Source organism: Erpetoichthys calabaricus, chromosome 15 (genome assembly GCF_900747795.2).
Source record: "Erpetoichthys calabaricus chromosome 15, fErpCal1.3, whole genome shotgun sequence".
NCBI classification, from domain to species: Eukaryota; Metazoa; Chordata; class Cladistia; order Polypteriformes; family Polypteridae; genus Erpetoichthys; species Erpetoichthys calabaricus.
Window position 1 is genome coordinate 99,038,208 of NC_041408.2, and position 12,080 is coordinate 99,050,287.

The 12,080-nt window shown below is 36.1% G+C and overlaps 1 protein-coding gene across 22 annotated transcripts in view; it reads left to right on the forward strand.

Annotated features, from left to right (window-relative positions):
• nrxn1a (neurexin 1a) overlaps positions 1-12,080 on the forward strand; it is a 1,087,315-nt gene that overhangs the window by 441,046 nt on the left and 634,189 nt on the right. For all 22 annotated transcript variants that reach the window (XM_051919388.1, XM_051919392.1, XM_051919399.1 and 19 more), the window contains one exon: positions 8,733-9,116. In XM_051919388.1, coding sequence (XP_051775348.1) covers positions 8,733-9,116 — 384 coding nt within the window. The remainder of the gene's footprint in view (positions 1-8,732; positions 9,117-12,080) is intronic.

Consider the following 12,080-nt stretch of genomic DNA (forward strand, 5'->3'; position numbering starts at 1 on the left):
CATACCTAAAAGACATGTTTGTTAGGTCAACCGATGATAAAAAGCTGGCATGACATGAGTAAAAGTGGATGTGAGAGTGAATATGTCCTGCTTTGTGCCCATTGTTCCTGCCATAAACTTATCAAGACTCTTCCATGACCAGATGAATTTTTGAAAAACAGCAATTTTGTCTAGAATAGAGTAACAATGTTTTATCTGTTTTAAACATGCTAGAGTCTATATCTTACATGAGAGTGGCACAGAACCGCAGCATAGTGCTACATTTTTACAGCCTTGTGGACCCGAACGAAATTTCCACCGTGATCGATATATGATGTGTACATATTCAGATGAGTTTTGCACAGATACAGAAGTTTCCTCCTTTGTCCTAAAGATAAACGTTTTAGGAGAAACGGTTCTAAACAAGCACTAAATGGTGGATGTGAGTATGTGAAATAAATTTTAATAGACTGATGGCCTGTCTACAGTTAGTTTCTATATTGCCTTTACTGAAGAAAAGCAGGTTCAAGATATAGATGGAATCATGCTTATCTTTGATGAATTTTGTCTTTGATCCAGAATTGACTTTATTATCAGCGTGAGTGTTTTGCATGACTGTGCCCTATGATAGAGAGATGCCCTGTTCAGTTTTGGATTTTCTCTTTTGCTTGCTAGTGGGGACAACTCCTGATTGTGTCACACACTGGCTCATTTCCACTTTTTGGGAAAGCAATTTTTATGAGGATATGGAAGATATAACATTCGCCCACAGAAGTTATTTTTGCTCTACAACCTTAAAAATTACCTCTTTTCTAAATCATAAAGTAGTTCTAAATACATAACTAACAAAATATCTTGAACTTTACACTAGCATAATTTATTATGTATTTTAACTCCCAGTTTTGTTTTCACAGATTAAGTGGCTCTATTGATAAACAGAAAGTATATTGCTTTTTGAAGATTTTTTATTTTAATTTTACCATATCACTTGCTTCAATAGGATCACCTGCAAAAGACATTTACTTTAATAGAATTTAGAGAGTCTGCCTTATTCAATACTGATTTAATGCTTAGTAATAAAATTTTAGTGCTTATATTAACCAGGCATGTTTGTTCATTTAAAAAAATAAAAGTCATGTCCTAGATTTCGCACCTCTGACAGTAAAAGGCTTGATTCCTCCAGGGTGTAGACTCACAGTGTTCACTGCAGCCAGTGCAAATGAGGAGACCCTAATCTGCATTTAACAGGCCATTTCTTCTGATGCTATGTAAATGTGGATGAACTATTTGGATGGGCCTGGAGGTCACTAATCTCTTTTATTCAGCATTAAATAGGGTTTACATGAGGATTTTGGATTTTGAGTGTGAATGTGGAATGAGCCAAAGTGCGACAGCTTTAGTATACACAATAATCTAATTAACTGGGCCCACAATGAAGAGTCAAGCTGTCATTCAGGAATCATAAAGCAGCATGCTATCCAAAATGAAAGAAACTCTGCACACCAAACATGTACATTTACATGAAGATCGTTTTTGTCATTATGTAACGTGTTTAATTTTAAAATATACAAAATAATTGCTCTTAATTCTCCTATAAATCACAGTACTGTGTCTCCAGCACCTAATGATACTAAAGCAGGCAAAGACCAGTCAGGCTGCAAGCTTAAGAATTCCCAGACAATTCACTCCAGACCGGATTTTCTTATTCTCTGTTAAGGAAGAGTTGTTTAATTATGCCAGACATAAGAGGCACCCCCTGTTCACTCTTATAAGACCCACTTACCCTGTTGAAGGTCCTCACAACTCTCTGATTAGAGGGCCCTCATGTCTGTCTCTTGCAACTGCTAGTTAAATGGATGGAAGTGCTTATGTGCCAAGAATCCTAAAGGTGATCTAGCAATAGTAGGGGGAGGTAAATACAGTATGGAGTTCTCATTCAAGGAATCAACAAGAAACAAGTCGAATCATTTCAGTATAACACAGTATGTTCAACAGAGTAAAATGAAATAATGACAGGTAACCACCCACTACTAGCATGACTATATTCACGCCAGTCACTTAGAAAAATGTAACACCTTAATATGTCTGTAAATTCAGTAGTGCTGGGCAACAGTTATCCACATTTGCTCATAAGTAACGAAATATCAACGGAGCAACAGTTCAGAAAGATAACACGCAATTTCATTATATCTTGCTATGAAACACCTAGCTAAAATAATTCAAAATGAGGGACAAATTCTACATGTTGTACTGTATATAAACTTCCATATTTTTTAGAATATCACAATAGGCATATCAACTATATCTCTACTAATGTTTTCTACCTAACTAACTGACCAACAGCAGTACAAATATTTTGCAAAACAGTAAACATTTATTGTCATTCTGTTAGATATGACACAGATTCTACCCTCTAAATAATCTATTCTATGGTTTAATCATATACCTAATGATCATCTTGCCCTTACGTTGTCTGAGGCATTTACTACTAAAAATGCCCTGTTTTGCCTTTCCTTTGCTGTTTTGGGGGTGGTTTACAGTGATGCAGTTAGACGTAGGTTTTAATCTTTGGTTTTGTCTTGCCGCCGTGACCCCTGGGTAGGAGAGAAAGAACTTCAAAGGATATCAAAAGAAATTGGAACTCCAACCCAGTTCCCCATTTTTTTTATTAACAGAACGTACAGATCATGTAAACAATTAACAGCCACCACTACTACTCCTTTGGCTATTTTATAGTAATTTCCTCTCGACTACTGTCAATCTCACTCCCTTCAATTCTTTCTTCCTTCGGGGTCATCATACTGCTGCTGGTTGGTCAGAGATGCCTTTTATTTGTGCTGCAATGGGCGGAGTCAAGTCGTATTTTATTGCTCATCCTCTTCAAGATGTCATTGCTGTCTATGGAAAGGATAAACACATCATCACTACTGTGTGCCATCAGAATCATCCCCCATAACGTTGGTTTTATGATCACCAAACCATCTTGATAACCATTGGGTATTAACCTCATATACCTTCATGTGTACTCCAGAGGGTGTTACGTGACTGCCCTCTTCTTAACTTTGTTAAATGAAGAACTGACATTTAAGTGTACACAATGTATTTGTAAGTGCGTAAAGGGTTAGCCCGTTTTAACCAGCTCAAGTGTAACTGCTAATCTTGTATTAGGAGACTATTCCCTCTGGTCTGTTCTTTCCCAGACTTCTGTAATATGTTCAGGGTGGCTGCACAGTGGCACAGCACAAAACAAATTATAATGGATGACTCTTTAAATCAGTATACTGCACAAACGTCCTGCTTCTGACCTTTTTCCACTGGAGCTGACTCCTGGACCAAAATTGGGTTTGCAAAATGAATTCATGAAGAAATATGTGCAAAAGGCAACAATGTGTAAATTGTCAAGTTAAAATGTAAATGTGAATTGAGCAGTTTCATTCAAGTCATGTGTGGTTTGTTATATCCAACTATTGCTGCATCTGCTGCCTTGGCCACAGTGACAGTGTATAGAGAGCTCATTGGCCCCAGAGGGCTTGTTTGTGGGATTGCTTTATTTAGTGAGTCTGTGACCAAAAGAACAGGGAAAACTATAATCGGTGTAGCTTTAAGTTATTGCAAAAATGCAGTGGATCAGGGCTAGAATTTGTTATTTTTAAAACCGTGATTACTTCCTTAGTATTTGACTGTGTTTTCTTTTAGCACAAACACATTTACAAACATGCCATTTATTAAACATATTAACAGAGAAGGTGAAGTTACTTATTGGAATGTTTTAATCTTCAAATAAATTCATTTTTGAAAAATTAAAAGTTTATTATTACTTATTATTTGTTTAATGCCTTTATTCAAGGCAACTTACAACATTTGAGATGCAACTCTTTTGTTTTTCCAATTGGAGCACAGGCTGGTGATGTGACTTGCTAATGGTCACGTAGTATCAGTAGTAGGATCTGAACCCACAACCTCAGGGTGCAAAGTCTGAAGCCTTAACTAATAAGCCACACTGTTTAATCTTAGTCTTAATTCCAACATGTATTTGGTAGTCAGAACATCACAAAGCATGGTCTCAATCTATTATTCAGCTCACTTGCAGTGCTTTATTTGTTTAGTGATGACTTATATATTGCAGTTGGTAACAGCTTTTGGGTTACATCTGCACACATCAGAGCATGAAGATTTCATTTTCCTGTAAACAGAGTTAAAAATGAAATTGCTGAGATAATGAATGTGATGGAAGAGGCTCATTAGCAGCAACCTAGGGGAAATGTTTGGCTGTGCGTCTGTTCATTATTGCCAGGCTTGCAGCCCTGAAAATAAGGCGGAACAGCTGCAGAGGTCTTTGTCCATTGAGAATTTTGAACATTTTCGGGAGAGGTTAATAATTCCTCGACAGGTCCCAGGCTTTGTTTCGATTGTTGTCACTTGGGCACACCAGCTCCATTGCTGCTAGTTAAACATAAATAAAACCATCAATTTGTTATATATTAAAAATAATCACTACATTCAAAAATTAGTAAATAAATGAATTAAATTATGACAATCCTTGTCGCTTTTAAAAAACAAAAAGAAAAAAGAAAAATAGATTCAATTCTACCCTCCATGGACTCAAAATTACTAAATTGAGTTATGTACAGCAACCGAGACATGCTGGTGAAACACAGTCTAGCCAATAATGTATTTTTCATTGCCAGTTCTATGAATTAATATTTACATATTTATTTGTATTCCCCATCTGGTCCAAATGATCTATTTATTTTACCTATCGTAATGAATGAAGAAGTTATGTCACACCTGTTTTTTTTTTTTTGAATATCAATAGTTCTTTCCAAATGTAAATTTACAGATCCAGTCATTTTCCGAAGCAGTATGCAGTGATTTTACAGGTTCACTGCGTTGAGTATAAGAGCTGTACCAAATGGTCTTCCAAAACCTTATTTGATGTCTCCTCTTTAGGTGTATAGATTTATGCCAAAGATGTGTTAGAAACTAGCTGCATCATTAATTAAAAATGTACAGTAAACATTCAGAAAACAAATCTATAAGAATATTAATGAGACCCTGAATCACAGCACACAAATGCACCAGACAGTTAAACACTCCAGTCATGTACTGTGCTGTTTGTAATAAAAAAGACCCAGAGTTAAAGCTAGCAATATAATAATAAATCTTCTCAAAGCAGATGCAGATTGCTTGTGTGTATGAAGAATCAATGGGACTGAGTGTGTGCAAATAATTAATCATATTGCTTTCGATAGACAGAATTATATTATAACTGCAGTTAAAATGTAGCATACTATATCTTAAGGTGCAACAAGGAGCTCCTTTTTTGTTGAGATGAAATAATTTGATGAACAAAGACTATCATATTTTAGTTTAGAATTAAGCACAGATATACAGTAATTTTATTGAATACTCATTTTCATGTTGATTATTATTTAGTAGACTTAGAATAGAAGAATGATTCATGCCATATTTTTTCTGACTTGGCCATTGGAATATAACCTAAACAGTTCTGGACCGGTCGTATAGACTGAACAGCTTTTCTGCCACCCACATTGCTGTTTTTCTTTCACTTTAAACGAAGCTCTGATTTTCTGGATTTTTTTTTTTAACTTAAATGCAAAAGCTGTAAATACAAGTAAATTTAGATGAAATATATGTGTTATACTTAATATCTTTTAATCTGGCATTTACTTACGTGCTTTTATTGTAATTAAAAACAACATACAAGTTGCATGTAATAAGGACAATTTCCCCTGTGGAAAGAAGTGATCCAGAAGTTCAGCATTTACATTGTTTATTTACAGGCTGGTGGAACCCATGTGAATAGTCCCCTCCTGGCTCATGTACCACCCAAACAGTCATTTTCATGTAGATTGTCCTCTCAAAAAATGAACACACTCCAGAGTGTATATATACTGTACATATGTGAGTACATAAAATATTCACAAACCTGCTTAATCAATTCAGGTGTACAAGGCCAGGAGCAACCAGTCCACAGCAAGTCCTTCTCATTTACACACTCACACTTAATTAGGCTGGGACCAATTTGGAATTGTCAATTAACCCAACAGGCACATCTTTAGGGATGTGGAAGGAAAACCGGAGTTCCCAGAGGAAAGCACATCATACACAGGGAGAAAATGCAAACTCTACATACACAACGAATGGGTACGGGGTTTCAAAATGATGCTGTATCCATGAGGCAACCTCATTTGAATATTTACAAGTAATTTAACTTCTCTAGGCCTCTCTTTTGTCTGACTTCTATCTACACATTTACTCCTTTTAAAGAAAAAAAGGCCGCTATGCTGAGCTCCTGGTAGACCATTTTGATTTTACCATTGGGTGATTTTGAGTGCTGCAGCCAATTGCCTTAATGAGGGTCCTGACATCTGATAACAGTATTAAAACTACACTAAGAGAACCACAGCACCCTCATTATTGTAGCTACATTATGCAGTACACGCACAAACTAACATATAACCAAAGGCAGACATTGAATCAGTAAAATTAGTAAAGAGTAATATAAAAGAAATACCCTGGAGTGCAATCTAATATCCGTCTATTTCAGTTTATGGCAATGTTAATTTAAGTCTGGCATTTATTTTGAAACAGTCTTTGCTAATTAGTTTACTAAGTTTCAATCAAAATGTATTAATAGTATAATAATCTAACACTAGAACATTAGAACAATTGTGACAATAACAGGACATTCAGCCCCAAAAAGTTTGCCCATCCTATTCACTTAGATTGTCTAAAATAACATCAGTTTGAGATTAGAAGTTTCCCAGAATCCTACTCCCCACCACATTACTTGTGGATCTGTGCAACACATTAGAACAATTGTGACAATAACAGGACATTCAGCCCAAAAAGTTTGCCCATCCTATTCACTTAGATTGTCTAAAATAACATCAGTTTGAGATTAGAAGTTTCCCAGAATCCTACTCCCCACCACATTACTTGTAGATCTGTGCAACAAAATCATTCTCACCTTTTTGTGAAATCTGGCCTTCATGAGTTTCCAACTGTGTCCCACATGTTTTTGTTGCAGAATACATTTTAAAATTAACAGCTGGGATCTACTCTACTAATTGCTTTAATAATTTTAAACATGTTGATCATGTCACCTCTTAATCTTCGTTTGCTTAAACTGAAAAGGTTCAGCTCCTTTAATCTCTCTTCATACCTCATACCCCTCAGTTCTGGAATCAGCTTAGTCAATCTTTGTTAGACTTCCTCTAGCACTACTATTTTTTTATGATATAAAGGCCAAAACTGTACACAGTACTCCAGGTGAGGCCTCTCAAGTGCATTAAACTGTATAACTTAAGCATCACCACCCCTGACTTGTACTCCACACATCGTGATAAATAAGCTAATATCCTTTTAGTTTTCTTGATTTGCTTCCATACACTGTCTGAACGTAGATAGTGATGAGTGTACCATGAATCCTGGATCCTTCTCATAAGGTTTATTTTCAAGCTTCAGACCTCCCATTGTATATTCAAACATCTGATAGTTGGAACTCAGGTGGTCTGACATATGGTAAGCCATCTCAAATCCAAAACAATGACAAAAAATAAAAGTCAACAAGTCATGTGTATTTGCCCATAAGATACTAATAATTACGATGTTTGAGTTTTGTGCAAGTTACATAAATAATTCATCTTATTTAGGTCAGAGAATGACTTTTTACTAAAAGGACGCTTTACTACAAGCAGGCAAATACATGAACAGGAAGATGTTCATTCAAAATTGCAGTTTGCAGGAAAATGTATTTCGTTAATGTGCTGTGACTTTGTTTCATTTAGTTATGACTTTAATATTGTCTAGGGAACAAATTTTACAGAATATAGTCTTTGCTGTGACGCTGCCATTACCTGTTTTAAAAAATATTTTTTGGGTGTTATTCAAATAAATTTTCTGTGTCTGACGTTTTTTGATATATTCAGCTTTGAGATATGGGACATCATTTTTAATGACCCAGTATAATGTTTGTACTCTAGTATATATAAAGCCGTTTCAGAATACTTTGTAATAATCAAGTGCAACTAAAGGTTTGGGACTGTCTTGGTACTGATACTGCCAGACTATTGTAGTATACCTGAGCTCAGCCTACAGATTATGAAAAAACCCACTTTAAGTTAAGGAATAATCATATGAACGGGCAGGCAAGAATCAATATAAATGTCAAATGTTGTTCATATGAAACAAATGACTGAAGGAAAAATTAAAGACATAAATACATGTTGTAGGTCCATATTATTCCCAACATTTGGAAGTTTGTTTAAAAGCTTTAAGCAAGGGGTAGTAGTCTTAGGGTCAGTGTCTGGTTATATATAATGTGTGTGATGTTTTACCAATTCAGAAACTGTAATTATTTTTGTCACTTTGGCATACCTTTCTGTCTTAGAAATAACAATATGGTTCCTAATTATGAAAACGTACTTATACTATAAACACAATGTTAAAAATGAAATGCAGTCTTCCAAATCAAAAAAGAAGCAATTGAAGCAAGAGAGAATTTTAGATGAATGAGGATTAGATCAATTTTCTAGTAGTCAATGACCATAAGTATAAAACCCTGCCAAGCTTTCAGTTACAGCTGTAGGTTAGTGGTATGTTTCAAGTTTGAATGAACCAATAAATTCTGCTGTTTATTAATACCAAAATCAATATATGCTTTTTGATTTAAAATCATTAATAATAATACATTGTTACAAGAGTGTCTTATATCTGTTCTTTTTCAGGAACCATTTCCGTCAACACCATTCGCACACCATATACGGCGCCAGGAGAAAGTGAAATTTTAGATTTGGATGACAATTTGTACTTGGGTGGCCTGCCTGAAAATAAAGTGGGCCTTATATTTCCAACTGAAGTATGGACAGCTCTGCTTAATTATGGTTACGTAGGCTGTATCCGAGACTTATTCATTGATGGTCAGAGCAAAGATATACGGAGGATGGCCGAGATTCAGACAGCTGCTGGAGTGAAACCATCATGTTCCAGAGAGCTGGCTAAGCAGTGCCTTAGCAATCCTTGCCGAAATAATGGAGTCTGCAGGGAAGGCTGGAACAGATATGTGTGTGATTGCTCTGGAACAGGATATCTTGGCAGGTCTTGTGAAAGAGGTAAGTTTAAAGCTTTTCAAAAATAAAAGTAAATGGGCATTCTTACATTGGGGCACATTCATTAACTAGTGTTTGCATCTACAATTTTTGTAAAATGTTTTAATTTGTCTGCTTAATATTTCCTTTCACTGTTCATAGCTTTACATATTTGACTTCACAGTTGTTTGGGTTTTGGGGGTACTACATACATTTTTGTGCCATTATTGCCTTTTTTTGTTCTTTTTTCATCCTACTCTTGTTTGTATATTTGGTGTGGTGTCACACATTTACAACCTAATTGAGAATACTTTGAGTATATGTTGTTATTATGCTGGTATTCTTGTCAACAATGTGCACTTGTGTACACATCACATTACTATAAATCCACTTTGTAAACACAACATTGATTGCTAATTGTTGTGTAATTAAAGTCATAGTATGAGACATTTTGTTCCGTTTTTGTTCTTGTATTCAGATAAGGTTCATATATGCTGTATCTTAGGCTGGAATGTGACATATCTCTTTATGTTTAGCTGGACATTCTATATGGATGCCTCCCAGCAGGTGTTGATATTTGCTCTAATTATCCCCTTCAAGATTTTGAAATAGAATTTTCAGGCCTTGTAAAAGACAACGTAAGGTTACAATTCGCAAGTGAGTTTCACCATTCTGTCTTCTTTTACCAGTGCAATCAAGCCAGAATTCTGTCCATGATCAATTCAATGATTCAATTCTGTCCAGATCTTAAAATCAAGTCTTGTTCCTGTGATAAAATGATCTCAGTTCTTCTGATCTTAGACATAATAATGAATGTATTTTTTTAACAATAAGGCTGGGTTTTCTTTAAATAAATATGAAAGCTGCTACATAGTGAAATGATCTCATCAGAGAATATTCCCACTTACATGGTATCTAGTGGAGTTAACACACAAAAGTGAAGAAGGCTTATAAAACTGACTGCTGATGGTACATTAGTCATTGTAACAAAACATTTGTCTATATTGTTGAGACTTTTAAGACACTCATGATGTAACAGGACTGCTGTGTTTGATGAGTAGGTGAACTTGCTTCTGGTTTTTGCAGATCAGTGCAGCCATTTGCAGTGTTGCCCTGTTGTTCAAATGTCAAGAACCTCTCAAGAGACTTGGTTCAAATGCATATACATTTTAAAATATGACTAAATACAGCAACAGTACATCTAGAATTGCCACTGTGCGTGAGTAAAGTCTGCATGTTATTCTCATGTCTGCAAGGCTTTTCCTCTGGGTTTTGTACTTTTCCCCCTAAACCCAAAGGATATGTGAAAGGTTCATTTTTAACCTTATACAGATCATGCAGAGCACAAAATTATAAATACAATTACAAAATTATAACCTATTTAAAGGTTACATTATGTGCATTTGCAATGTAGGGTACCGGAGCGTGTAGGTCTACTGTGTATATACGAGGCAGAGACAAGCTAAAGTTAGAAAATGGGAATTATCAGAAAATGGAACAAACCTTAACAAAGCTGATAATGTCATTTCTTAATGTAGTCTCCACTCTTCTCAATGCACTTGCGTCCCCTGTTCTGGAAGTGGCTGGATTCCAGCAGAATAAAAGGTTTTGTCTTGTCCTCTCAACCACTTCTGCACATGAGTTATTGTCGAACGCTATGTGCAGAGGGGTACTACAGTCACTAGTGCAAGTTACTGTGACTTGCTGGAGACCAATGTGACGCCTGCTATTCGATCCAAGTGGCGGGGACTGCTGTCTCAAGGAGTCCTTTTGCTGCAAGACAATGCCTGCCTGCCCACACATTGCTAAGAACACCAAGGCTTGTCTGGAGAAACTGAAGTTTGAGGTATTGCCACATCCTCCTTATTCGCCAGATTTGGCGCCGTGTGATTTCTACCTTTTTAGACCGCTAAAAAATATCTGGGTGGTCGTCATCTCAAGACAGATGACTATGTGAAGAAAGCGGTGAACGAGTGGTTGCGAGGACAAGACAAAGCCCTTTATTCTGCTGGAATCCAGGCAGTTCCAGGCGGGTGGCACACGTGCATTGAGAAGCGTGGAGACTACATTGAGAAATGACATTATCAGTTTTGTTAAGGTTCATTCCATTTTCTAATAAATCCCATTTTCTAACTTTAGCTTGATCCCCCCTCAAAATACGTGGGTGTTGGTCTGATATATGCATGCCACACAGATTTTTGCACATCTCATATGTCTAATATGTAAAGCTGAATGTGTGTTTGTGTGAGTTGGGTGTGTTTGTTTGTCTGGTATGAAAATTCATATTTAACCTGTCTCTTCCATATTTTGCACAGATTCCCCATGTGAACAGGGGAACACCAAAGGCTATGTTTAGTTCTAAAATATAGCTGGTGCCCTCAATTCAGGCCGCGCCAGGTACAACTGTTACTGTGTGTCTGTCTGTGTGTGTGTGTGTGTGCGTGTGTGTGTGTGTGTGTGTGTGTGTATGTATCTATATATATATATATGTGTAATTTACTATAATTCTTAACTATTTGCTCTTCCAGGGCCTGTCAGTTCAAATTGATGAAGGGCTGAATATAACTCCACAGATTTTGGCAGCCCATTGTTGAATTTTCATTTGGATGATAGGTGTATTCAAGTATTTCCTTCCACTTCAAACATGCAGTCTCAATTATGAATGAATATCATCAGTTTTGACTGACATTATCTTTTGCATGAAAGACTTGTAGTTCCTGTGGAGACATCTCGTCATAGAGCTTAGCATATTTATTAATCATGGTTTTACTGAAAGTTGAATAGTGCATTTCTTTGACGGAGACTCTCTTTATAAGCAAAAGAGTTTAATTGCTGAGCAATCATTTCATCATTTGAACTGCAATATTATTGGCCTCAACAACTCAGGGCAGCACTGGTTTAAAGAGTTTTGGAAAGCAAAGAGAATTTTAGTTCTTTTTTATTTTTTAAGTCATCTTCAGGGTATAATTTAGATTATGAGGAAATCCT